We start from the raw sequence: 13,824 nt of genomic DNA on the forward strand, positions 1-13,824 counted from the left end.
AACGATAATCATCGCAATACAATACGGCCGCTTATAATATCATTGGTCGGTTTATCGGCCCACGAGATCACGCCAATACGTAATGCAATTTACTTTCCGACGTGCAAATCGAGACAGACGTGTTTAGCGAAATTGCCTTCGTCTTGGCGGAACGAAGCTTCCTCCTTTATGGCTGGGAGGTACATGGGTATTTGTCTAGCCGAAATAAAGATCTCTGGCCCGTTTCGAAAAGGATTTTTCTTAAAAGTTCATTTCTACTGAAAGTAGAATCATTCCTTCCTCATTTGGCAAAATGAAGGTAAAGTGTAATTTCTTTTATCTTTGAGGACATAGTGTACTTACCAAGTCTCATTCCTTATGATTATCAGATATTTTATATTAATTTATAAAAAGTTCACCGCTTCTGTGGCCCCATTAAACCGTTTTTGCCAGTGTTCCTATAAGACTATACTTCATAGAAAATTATACGACCTTGTCGTCTAAAAGGTTGCCCGAGAATTTCGATTAGAGGCTCTCCAGCTCGAGGAGCATCCCGAGCGCCATTAAAGGGTGGATCAGGGGCTGATAAGGGTGTCGCGCGGGAACAGAGGGGTGTGGAATATATCCGTGCTCTCGAAATCCGCAAGCTCGCCGTTAAGTAAAGCTTCGCGTGATTTCAATCGCGCCGAACAATCGCACGGTCGTGTTATATATACGAAATCGACATCAACCACCGTCCTCCAACCCCTACCATCCCTTCCCCAATCTCCTCCCCTGTTACATCTATATCCTTGCATGACGCAAGCTGCACGCGCCACGCCGGCCGGATTGCTTTCGATCGGCGCCCGAAATTCCTTGCTTTTATTTCGTCGCGTCTCACTCCGTCCCTATTTACGACACCGTTTGCCCGAGGACGCCGTCGACGTTTCAGTGGCTGATAAGTGTCGCTAGAACGGTGGAGAAATACCGAGAATTCTCTGGGGAAACCCTCGATACTCTGTACACAACTTCGACCCTTTCAACTCCTTCAATGGAATTGTTTGTTGCGCAAGGTGATGGGGTAGGTTTTCGGTTTCGAGTACAAATTCTAGGTACTGCAAGTACCTTCGTGAACTCAAAAGCAATTGCAAGCGTTCGTTGAAATTTTAAGTTGGACTCTGATGGTTAGCAATTAGAAGCATCTGACTGCTCCACGCTCTATATGTGACCTGAGCGCTTCGTGAACTTAGGCAGATCGAAAACGTGCCAGCTCCGGGGAACGCCGAGAGCGCCGCACGATGGAAACAATCCGGAAGTTCCATTTCCTCTACCCACAGTCTTCCTCGACTTCCTCGGCACGGGAATTCAGCCGAGATACGGCCAGCTATGGCTTCGAAATTAACCACGCCTGACTGGATTAATTCACGCCTACGACACCCTCCAATCGGTGGGCTACGACCTCTATTCTCTTCGAATTCAGCGACAGCTTTGCTAGAGGCCTCAGATCGTAACAATGATCTCTGTTTACCTGTGTCTAAAAAACTGACACGATTAACCCAGAAACAGTAGCTTAAAGAAAGGAAACAGAAGGTTTCAAGAGAAAACGGGAATAACACCCACAATCTGCACTGTGACGACTATAAATGTCGCTGGAATCCTCCCCAAGAGACAGAAACAGGCGCGAAATCAATTGTGTGGTACGAAAGTAGGAAAGCGCGAAAAGGGTCGCATACAGAGACTCGTCGCAAGCTTTACGCTCTTCAACCGTGCCATTCAGCGCACTCTTGCGACGAGGAGCTCTGAACTTCCGGCTTTCAACAGAGAGAGCACTCTTCCGCGTTGAGGAACGACTTCGACAAAGGCTTCCCAACGTGGATGCAACATCTAACCCTCTATGGACCCTCTAAAGGGTTGAATATTTCGTGAAAGTTCGAAGAAAGGACGTTGTACCTTTCCCTCTCTCGCCCATCGATTATGCTCCAGCGAGCGAAACGATCGGGTCGAGCATTCGAATGAACCGCGCAAAATCACGGAAGTGTCAACCGATCGGTGTTGTCCTTGACACGGTTTCTCGGACGAGCGTTAACATCGTCAGGGGGTTAAAAAAAGCCGCTCGACGGTTCTAACCCTCTAATGCAGCCTGCCGCCGTCTATAGATAGATCTACTTCGGTGGCGCACTTTTTCTTCGGCATTGCTTGCGTCTGACGTTGGATACAGGCTCGAGGGTACAGTGGAATCTCCATTACAGCCGATGCTTTCACTGGCTATCCAATAAATTTTCTTGCAGTTGGGCAATCTTAGTGGAGGGAGAAATAAAAATGTGGAATAAACATTAAAAAGAAATATAAGTTTCTACATTTTGGAAATACGTATAGCCTTATTACTTGGAACAGGATTGAAATTTTCCATCTCAGTGGAAATTGATCGATAAGAACTTCATGGTAGAGTAGAACGGGATGTACGCAATTGAATATCGTTTAGATCCCCATTTGGCCAAGTTCGAGGGGGTAGTGCAATTGAATGCAACAAAACAAAGTTCACCTTTGGATTCGAGCATAGTTTCCAGGCCGTTTCATGCGCGGAATAGTTTCTCGACTAGCCAGCAAGTAAATCATCCCCTGGAGGTAGACCGAGGCCAAATTGCCCAACCTTGACACCCTTGGCGACTTTCGACTGGTTCTCGCAACGCGTTCGTTTTCGTCCTTTTTGTCTTCGCGACTGGTTTCTCCGGGTGCAATTAATCTTCTCGTTAATTGGAGGGAACGTATCGCCTCCTGAGTGAGTCTGGGTGCACAGATGCCTTGATAACAATCAATTTCTTGCATTTCCCCTTTCTTCTGAGCACCGAACTAACGAGTGACTACTGGTGAGTAGAAATATTTCAGTAGAACGTCCCTGAATATGCGAGACACAGCAGGAGCCACCTATTATAAAACCGTTCCTGATGACTAAAGGCGTTCGAACGTTGCGTCACTCTGGTTCTATGATTTAAAGTAAAAAATGGACTCTCTGTTATGTTTTATGGATTCTTTTATGCTATATTCTATGCTTATATTATCCATGAATTTTATTTCAGGCAATTTTCTACGTTTCAGACTCTCAGTTCAGCACCACACTGATCTAAACTAATACTATGTTTTTTGTACTCCCACGCACTTCGCATTGACAAGCACAAAAGCTATATTCTCGCAATCTAGTCTCAGTAAACCATTGCGAAAGTAAAATTCACCGAACAAGTACTATCTGTGTACGAGCACTAATTCCCATTGTGGCAGTAGCTTCTACAGACCATCCCACTTCGATACTAAAGCCCAGCGAAGCCCTACATCGATAGGCAAGATTCACTACAATAGCGCGAGAGAAAATAGAAAACAATTCTCTCGGAAAGCAGGGAATGAAAAAAAAAATGTAGAAAAAAAGACATCTTCCCAAGGCATTCGGGCAGAGATCGAACTCTGACGGCACGAACGCCACGACCTTCCAGGGGATCGAATGCCGAAGACGAGGGGGTCGATTTCAAGGGAAACTGGGTCAGATCGCGGGGCCGCCGCGTCGGGACGCACGCGAGCCAAAGTTTTCGTTTCGAGGCTCCGCGATGCGTGTACGCCTTTTTTCTCGCCGTCGTATCGCGTTATCGGCGAGTCCTACGCACGCGATCGGTCGCTGCGGAAAAAGGCACGGATCGCGGGGAGAAAAGCTTCGAGGCGGTTTCAAGGACCCATCACGCGAGCAATGACGTCATTGGATGCGCATTAGGGCGCGTTCGCCTGCATAATTACGCACCGGTTGCGGTTGACGCGTGTTTCAAGTAATCGCCCGTTAACTACGTCCGGATTGCCCCGGAATAGGCATGCAAATCTCTTCCTTCGAATATCGCTGGACGACTTATGGGCACGTTACTCGCTATTTCGAGAAGGTATAATGTTCTATGACTTCAGGGCAGTCATAGCTCGGAACAGTACAACCTTTAACGAAAGTGAATTTTCCTTTCAGCCTCGTAAGAATTTAGCTAAATGAATTCCTTGGATTGGAACACCCAGAGCATATTTCTTTCAAGAGGTCTCAACGTTTTCGAAATTCCAAAACTTTTAAGATTTATTAAGCAAACCACGAGTTAAGTCACTTTTAGCTTCCGAGTGTCTTCAGGAACTTCTGATCTCGTATAATATTCAAAAGGATTCCAAAGTTTAACCCAAGTGATACAGAGGATGCGCAATCTCCAAAGGAGAATTTATTCGAGCGAATGGAACTATAGAGAGAAATAATAAAAATTAACCGACAGGCTCTCCCACGTTGTCAGACTCCCCTACACGAAGGCATTTGCGAGAAGCCACTCCAGCCCCGGTTTAAAGCATTTCCGTCTGCGTCGCGCAATCGATAGACCGACAACACTATTTTTATCAATTCCTCTAGCACAAAGGTAGTCGCCCAAGGCTGTCCGATGCAGCGAATAATTGCTGCCGTTTCGGGGGCTACGTTACTCACAAGTCAGTCCATTCTCAGAGGTTTCGAAACGACAGGGGCTGCTACCACACAGTGGCCCATCGACCAGCCTAATGTCCACTAATTGTCCCGCGATTAATTACGCGCCCCTGTGCGCACGACCGTCCACGCGAACCAGGCTAATCCAATGGTGACATTATTATCCGCGTGATTGTGGCCAACGTAATCGATGCTCGTATCGGTGTCGTTTCGACAACGCCAATTGCAAGTCGTTTACATTGGCTATCAGTGTTCATTTGTCGACGTCCAGGATCGTCACGAGAATAGATGGCAATTGTATGGAGTCATTGAAGCGTCTTATACCTATTCTACCATGAAATCGCTAGTTGCCTCTGAAATAACTGCGATTTGCCTCCGTTCTTTTTTAATGAGTGGGTTTCGGTAAGCTTTTTAACGAGAAAATTGACGGTAACAGGTGGAAACTGCTTTTAACAGTTTTAATTGGGAGAATAGCTACCCTGTAGTGGAAATTGAATATACATATACAGAGCTTTCACGAAATGGTGACATTTCCATTGCCAATGAACGATGTCGATAACGTAACACAGAATATCTGATTCTAAAATGGAGTTTTTTTTTCGAAACGAGCGATTTCTGTTCGCGTAGAACAAGTTGGTTCGTTACGCGCTTCCGGGTAATTGAAAGAGCTTTTCTGTGTTTTCCATTATATTCCATTACCAGGCTTTCACTCTGCTTCGTGTTGGGCTAAATTGTTTGTCTCAAGAACTGGACACTTCCGTTTTCATTCGCTCGACTAAGGGAATCGCAGCTTGCTCGCCACCGCATCGAATTTCCACGTCGTGAACAATGCTTTAAAACAATATAAGCTGCATTCTGCACGCAATCCTATTGTAAGACCCTTTGCCTTCCTGTCACGAACCATAAACACTATGGTGGCTAAGAGAAAGTTCCAAATTGATATTTCGATGTGTAAGTAGCTTTAACGCTAAACTTCGCGTTATCACGTTATCGCTAACTCATGCCAAGGAATATTACGCTCCACGATGTAGATTACAAAATACAAATCTTCCTAGTTGAATTGTTCATTTCAAGTTCTTGAGCACTGTCGTGCAACTTCTACCTGCGAATCAATTTTCTAGCGTGTGCCTTGCGAAATATGTAAAACATTTTCCACGCGTGTTATAATATAAAATAAAGTGCAAAGGAGCAGAAAAAAACACAAGGCCAGAAAGTCATACAATCCAAGCATGCCTCACGATAATATTTCCCTCATCTCTCCATCTTTCCATTCGCCTTTTAAACTCTCCTTCAAACGTCACTGCAAATAAATTCCTAGCGCTATCGGGAATCGAAGCGATCCATTGATAAGCAGGGTCGAAACGATCGAGGACCATAAATTGCAAGAGTTCAACCTCGCGTCGAATAAATCGATGATGGGGTAGACTTTTGCCGCGGAAGAGAAAAATTGTTTCATTCGGGCCCGTCAGTGTCCCCGAATGCAAATGGTCGAGATAAAAAGCCAGCAGGGCCGATCGCCAGCAAACCGACAGCCCTCACTACTCCCAAAAAACGTTGCATACGGTTCGAGAGTGCTCGCGGAACACCGCCAGTGGAATCAATCCCGAAAACCAACCCCTTGTCCCTCGCCCAGTGAAAAGAGTCGACGCCTGTGGTGTTTCAGTGCCGACAAGCTAATCGATCGGCCATCCTGATCCCCAACCTCCCCTAGTGGCCTGCTTTTTTATGAATTTCAATTATGACGAGAGATTTTTTGCCCACGATTGGTGTCGACCAGGTCCACCGTGGGATTCTTTCAAAGCGAAACCGCAACCGAGGTGCGGCCGGCCTCTGTGTACGCTCGTGGCCACTGGAATACTGGCATTCAATTAAATTCGCGTTGACGCGCGGTCAGGAATTAAAATTGCAATCCACCACCATCGGAATAACGTGTTGCATTCCCTGCTTCCCCAGAAGTTGCGTTATACCGTGGCAAAACGCGGTTCGCCGAGGGATGTACAGTTTCCTATTAAGTCAGAGAGCGGTATTGGTCGGTCCTGGTACGGGAGAATAATTGAAGTCGAAAAGAGAAGAAGAATGGGTACAAAAATTCTGTAATTGAGATCCACAGCGATCCAAGTTCTTCTTTATCATTTTTTGAGAGAATAGACATACTGGAAGTAATTGACATGATACCATTAAATATTAGAAGGATGAGGAAGTAGGTAATGGTACATGATGTTCAATTTTGAAAGAAATGGACTTCGATTAGTCTGACTGTCAGGCACCTACAGAATTATTTGCGATGATAGTTTTATAAGCCACGACTAACTGAAGATGGATAAATCCTCAATCCTCTTCCTCAAAATCAATCTCCAGCGATTACGATTTATTGAACTATGTACGAACGAAGTTAAGCCGTCAAATAACGTTGATCGCGATGGCGGCTGCTCGCGGAAACGAGCGAACAAGCTTTTTTGTCGCGCACAAAGCGCGCCCCGAGCTTTTTGTTCGCCATGGGTACGAGCTAGCTGACGACCGACAAACTTCCAAGGTTCGCGTTATCGCGGCCTCGTGATAACGGCCTTGAAGCGTGTTTCCTGTCCGTCGACGAAACGAGCAAGCTTTCTCGAAATAAAGTCGTCCGCGACGTCGTTTCTAGAATGAAAAGGAGCAAGGAGGGTAAGTTCGGGGATGGTCGAGGAAAGTTTTCGTGCATACGCGAGCGTAATCGATACATAACGAGATTTTGCGAGTCAGCCAAGGACACGTTGACTATAAATTCTTTTGTCTTGCTCTCTGTCTCTCTCGAAATCATAGTTAGGATCGATTTCCCCTAGAAACGAATCGGGAACTGTGTTTTACCAGTAAACACGGTCACGAAGGGTATCGGGCATCGATTATTATATAACCATTATCGATCCCGCCTTAAGAAGCTAACGTGGAATTGAATGATAGGCCGCCCGGGGGATTCTCAAGCTACACCACGTGGCTAGTACGCTGGACATTGTATTATGAAGCAATAAGAGGATTCGCCATCGGAGCCAAACACTAGTGCTCGTGATCGACGACGAGAAAATTTGTCTTTGAACGTCGCTGAACTAGGTTTATCATCCTTGCGATTGGAAACCCTCTGTCGCGATGAATATTAAAGCGGCAGGGGAGCTAGTAGAGAAGATAACGCGATGGAGCTTCTGGAATTCTTTTGCGATCAAATCTGTACTGAATCAGAGTACTAGATTATGCTATAGTACAGGGCTTCTCAACCTTTCTTGACTTGTGGCTTTCTTCCACTTCGAAACTTCAAATGAATCGCATCGAAAACTCTCTACCACTGCAACAATCTCTATCATCGTGACTTTTCGTTAAGTGTCGCGATGACATTTCGAAGAAACGGAGCACGATCGAGTTCATCTGTGATTAATACGGCCGCCCGACGTTTCGGAGCCGATACTGATTGATTAATCGCATTGTCGGGCGTACGATATCGGCTCCACACCGACCAACATCGGTCCGTTTCTATTCTTAGACCGCCTACATTGACTTTCTGGGTTAGCGCGTGTGCTTGTATTGCGATGACGTGAGAGTCCGCGACCACCCTCCCTCCCCTGCAACGAACTCACCCACCCCCTCGGTATTTCGGATTTTTTCCGCCTTAAATTCTGCGCTCGAACGTTCGAGAAACACTGGAGTACGTAAAACCTCTCGGTTGGACGACGATCACTATATAAATTTCGTGAGACCGCCCCTTCCATCGCAATTAATCCTCGTCGACTGAAATTAATTTCTCCCGAAGTGGGGGGAAACTATTGCTCGAAGAAATACACCTAGCAACTATTTTTCTTTCGCCCTGCTGTAATTAGAAAAAAAAATCGATCCCCGATTCGTACTCGGTCTGTCACCCTCTGTGATTTCTCACGTTTCTTTGCCCTCTACTTACAGAACACGGATAATAGAAACGTAGGCAGGCTTGATCTGAAATCCCAAGCTATTATGTTACGACTGGCTAACGAGAAGGCACCATCTTCCAGACGTCATTCTGTATCAACGAATAACCTCGTATACCGCATCTTTCATCTCCCATGGCAATTCTTCGCGTCCAGCGCGTTTTCAAAGCCTCCCCCGCGTCAGTGCCACCCCTTTCGACGGTTCTCTCATAATTCCCTCTCTTCTTCAACGCTCTTTCATCGCACCCGCTGCTTCTACCAGCCGCAATTCCGTCCGGTGATTCTTTTCTTTCACCCCTTTCGCCCCCTCCGTCCCCGCAGATTCCGCGTCGGGGTTGTTTCACTCTGCCAGCATCCAGCGCCTTTTTTGCCGCCGAGAAACGTCTTCCACGACGGCGGTGCACAATGCAGAAAAAGAAGGAACGAGAAAGCATTAGCGGGGGACCATTGGAAAATGCCCTTTTCTCTTCTCACCGACTCGCAGCTTTCCCACCGCGAAACGTTCCAACAAACTCTTCGTTATTGTTTGCGCGATGAAGTCGCGTGTCCCTGGAAGCCTATTGTCGCTCATACATCCTCGGTGTGGAGAAGAGGAACGGTTTGTACGTCGATTCCAAGTTCTTCTTGGCGAGGGGGATTTCAAAAACGAACGAGGCGTGCTGGGCGCGTCGCTTCAATAGGGTTTAGTAATGCGTTCTGCCTTTTTACTTGCTGAGCATTGGCTATGATAAATCGTGTTCCTTGGGTAGCGTGAAGGTACAGGACAGTCGAATGTAAATGGTTCTATTTTTTGGTACTTTGGAATTCAAAGTAGTACGAGTCAATGGTTCTCGTCTTCTGATCTGTTTTGCTTATGTATAAGCTGCGAAATTGGCGAATTTCCGTAGTTTTGAAGACAGACTTTTGTAGTTCATTCTTCTTCTAAGTGACAGTATTATCTATTTCACTGATACCGTTCTCTCTGCTTATTTATACCGATCGATGCCTTCGATTTCTTTGCCTACTACCATTACTCTTCTTAAAAGGTAACGCGCCAGTATACTTCCAGCTGAACCTTGAAATATTGAGGTAGTTTCTGATAAATTGTGTTCCTCGTAGAGCATTAAGTAGACACGTGCATCGTTGAATGCGCACTTTTCTACTGCCTTCCTGGTCAGACTTCGTGGAAGTGAAGTAGTATAAGTCAACGGTTCCTGTGATCAATTTCTTCGTTCTTCGCTAAGAGAAGATCGACAGTAGAAACATGTATTTTTATCGATCACAAAAGCTTTCTTCGAGACTCTTTGTTGTACCACTTTTTTCCACGACGTTGTACTCTATATTTATGCTTAAACAGAAGCGGCCCACGTCGCTCTGGGGCAAATTGAGGCACCGAAAATATCACAGAGCAAGCATAGCTCACAGGAAAGCTCATCGTCGGTCAACGCGAAACATATCACTCGTTGTCAGAAAGATTTCAGTCGACAAAATATTTATTTCATGCTGAAGCCCCGATGCGACATAAATCGCTTAAAATATCGCCGTTACGCCATTCATAAATACATAACGCGGGGGAGGCGACTATGTATATACAGACTTATAGAGTAGGTAAAAACGTCGAGGCGATTCGACTTCGATCCATGTCGAAACTGTTCGTTTCGTTGGTGGACGCAGGTTTCGTGATTCCTAGCCGTATGAATAATCGATTGCTTCGACCGAAGAAAAGTTTGCTTTAGAGGATCGACGACGCAAAGGAGGGGATGAAAAGAGGATATAAAAGAGGGCGAAGAACGGAGCATCTGCGTCGCCGACTGAATACATGAATGAACGGTGCAATGGATGCACTATGGGTGCGTCGTCGTGCTATGGAACAACGTGCACGCGCAACACGTGCACTCTCGTTAAGAGACACGAGTACTTTAAGAAAGATAGCAACCGAGACTACTTGGTGTAGCAACTTCAATTTTTTAGACAAAGACGTGAAGTCTCACATCTGCTTTTTTTCAGCAATCAATCGCTTGTGGGTACCCAAGAGATTAGAAATTCGTCACTAATTAAAATTTAAAGTCTAGTTAACATTATGCTTGTTACAATTGCATTAGAGTTTGATAAATAAACCACAATCAGAGGTAACAATATTTTGATCATCACCAGTGGCCGTGCAGAACATTCTGTATTCACTTTCTTGGTATCGCATATCACTTTAAAGTGGTAAGCCGCTACATATTCCATCAAGAGGCTCAACTTACCAGGTGTAAAATTGACAGGCTTCTCCTTGAATTCCAAGCAGCCGCTGTAAAACTGGCCCAGCTTCTCGAACTCGCCGACCATGTGGCCCGTCTTGTTCGCCAGCATCTCTGAAAAGAACGTTTCGAATGCATTAGAGATGGAGGACACTTTAAATCGAGGTTGAGGACGCCCCACGACGTTTCAAATCTAAAATTCTCGTAAACAACGACCGAGGAGGAGCCACAATCAACTCCCCAATGGGCACACCGTTGTCGAATCAGCAAACATTCGTACGTAGTCGCGCAAAAATATTTCCCTGTCTTCGGAAATGTTCCGGGTTACGACCGAGCATAAATCAAGGATTCATGCAGGTATAAAAAGATCGACGGGTGGTCTCGATCGAGAGCTCGCAAGGCTGAATATACCGCGACGTTTCCATTCAAAGTTCGAAAATGGCAAAGGTTGGTTTGGAGGAAGCTAAATGCGATCGAGCTAGTGACATCGCCATAATAGATCGGAAGAAGAATTTCTCACCGCGTCCGAGGAGACGGATGTACATATAGACGACTATTAAAATACCAACGGTAGTTATTCAAGCGATTTAAAAGTCTATTTATTATTTTATCGGCCCATCGAGCTGGGCAACTCAAATAAAAATTTACACCTTGGGCGCGGGAAACAGGCTGTAAAGGGGATCGTATAACGGGAACGAAAGTTTGCCGCGGAATTTCTTTCATTCGTGGTTGAATAAATTTCTGTTGTTGCAACCTCGAGTGCCCAGCTTCAGCGGGAGTGGCAGCCTGTTTTGCTGTAATTTTTAATGCAAACTTCTGCCAACTCTATTATTGTCATTTCTTCTACTTCCTCTCAGTCCACTTTCACCGTATAATGAATAACGTTGCTTCTATTTATTTAAGATGAACTGGTCCGCGGTTTTCTTCAATGGGATGCTTTTCTCGTAAAATTGGTGAACGTATCGCCCTTGGAAGCCCCAAGCTAATTTACCGCTGGGTCACTGAAAGAAAATTGTTTACCATTTTCCACTTTTCCAGAAGCAACTTCTATTCATTCTGTTTACAAATACCTATTTGTCAAGAATTTCCTTCGAATTTCTTGAGTCAATGTTTCCTGCGACTTAATAGGAATAACTTTCTGTCCAATATATGTAAATTAGCAGGTCAGCACTCGTTTCATGATCCCATCAGCTTCAGTGATATTTCCAGACAGTTTCGTGGGTAATTGCAGACGACTCGTGAATCTTCCATCGAAGCGACGAATTGAAAAAAAAGGGGAGCAGGGACGATCGCGAACATCGAAGGGTATCGGAGCCTCGACTTCTTCAATTCTTCGAGGTCGTTCGACGAACGATACGACCGAACGTATATGGAGCATTGTGTCGAGTCATAGGACAACGTGCATGACACACTTCCGTGTGCACCGTATATCGATTAACATGAAATATTTATAGTACCGTCAGCCGTGAGGCCTTTGCTGACCTCCTACGGGACGTCCTCGACATCCACGTCTGCCTATTTGTTTCCACACTTTCTGTGCTTTTATTACTTTTACGCTTTTGCATTGCGCATATTCGCGGCGCGATCGTTACCGTGCCACGGTCCTTGACCATTTTTCGACGCGTTTCTGTAAATTTCCCCCCTCGAATCGATCCTCCCCTGCCGTCCGCCAGCTACACCCTTCGATTTTTCCGTTCGCTGCTAGCGTTCTCGAGCGATAGGCTTCGAAGAGGGCGGGGACACGAATCGAGGGAAATTTTGATTAATAATAATCTATGCAGGAGTCATGGCCACGGCAGCGTAGATTGAAAATCGATATTACGTCTACGCCGTTCCTTGCTTTACGGTGTCGTTGGCCCTTTCCTGAGTACGCGCCCGTAAAGGGTATTAAGATTTAATGTAATCAGGTGAGGACGTCAACGAGGACGAACTGACGCGGTTGTACAATTTAACGAGGGAACCTACTCTGTTTTACTGCACACCGAGATCTGCGAGGTCTGAAAGATGCAGCGTCGCAGGGAATCAGAAATAGCCTATTCGATGCGACACGTGTATCTGCGATGCAAAGATCCATTCTTTATCGAATCACTGGCTGATGACGCCAGGCTCCACGGTCCAACAATAATTTATGAAGGGTTGCCAAGTGTGGCTAGCCCATGCGCGAACGTTTAGTGCAAATCAGCCGTGGCCCGTGTTTAATCAATCGGTTCGATTCGCCGATTATTCCAGCTTTCCGCGGCAACTGGATTCCATAGAACCTTTTGCGTCGAATAATCACAATCGTGCAACAGTTACGCGCTATTTCGAGCGACCTATCGTTTCGTGAACGAGCTAAATGGACCGTATCCTCGCGATAAAAGCGCATCGATAAACGATCCAGCGTTTCTGAAATTTCTGTGAAACCTCCGCCGACGGTGCAAGCTCCTTTTGTTCGAAAATCATTAATTACGATTCTGTTGAGAGTAAGCCATCCTTGAATACTGTGTATACCAAGGAAAGACGATTCGAGCAGATGCGATACAATACCGACTACTGATATTTCCTGAGCTTCAAATCCACGCAGAATGCCGCGGAAATACGAGGGAGTTCGCAGTTGAGCGAGAGCAGATAGCGAGTTGAGGAAAGTTAGGGAACTCAGAGCGAAGGGAAAAAATGTTCTGATGGGAAACACGGAAACTGTTCGACAAGGAGGTAAAAGATCTGTGAAACGCTTTTTAGAATTGTGTGTGGGATCTCCATTTCGTTTCCCTCCCTTTAAATGTCATCAGTTTTGTTGAGGATGAAGTATATGGAAGACAGAACAGAATTCTTCGCAAGTTTTTTTAGTACCAAGACTAATCAATTCGCTCTGAGTTCCACCCACGACGTCATTGTTCTAAGACCGTTCTCCACAATCAAAGAAGAGGGACAAGGAGAGCACGGTCGCGAATAAAGTTGGCGGATGCGCGAAATGGGTCGAAATCGCTTTCTGCAAATTCGTTACACAGCATTCCGTAGCGAGTTCCGCGGCCACTCGTCAGGGACCGAGTCGAAAGTCGCGGCGGAAGTTAGTAGCGTCGGTTCTTTCGCCCTCGCCGCCCACCCCCGCGTTCTACGTTTCTTTTGTCGTCACTTTCTCGTCCCGCGGTTCCCTCAGAACGGGATCTCGAAATTTCGGCGCTAGCCGGGCGTATAGAGGCCGTCCAGCTTTTGTCGAGACCTGTTTTCATTTTCTCCTGCACTTCAGCTTCCTCTA

General features: G+C 45.9%; 1 protein-coding gene across 3 annotated transcripts in view; it reads right to left on the reverse strand.

The window, feature by feature from the left end:
* Positions 1-13,824, reverse strand: part of LOC143179245 (neprilysin-1) — a 57,945-nt gene that overhangs the window by 28,868 nt on the left and 15,253 nt on the right. For all 3 annotated transcript variants that reach the window (XM_076378374.1, XM_076378373.1, XM_076378372.1), the window contains exon 4: positions 10,596-10,703. In XM_076378374.1, the coding sequence (XP_076234489.1) occupies positions 10,596-10,703 (108 nt within the window). The remainder of the gene's footprint in view (positions 1-10,595; positions 10,704-13,824) is intronic.

Source organism: Calliopsis andreniformis, chromosome 5 (assembly GCF_051401765.1).
Source record: "Calliopsis andreniformis isolate RMS-2024a chromosome 5, iyCalAndr_principal, whole genome shotgun sequence".
NCBI lineage: Eukaryota > Metazoa > Arthropoda > Insecta > Hymenoptera > Andrenidae > Calliopsis > Calliopsis andreniformis.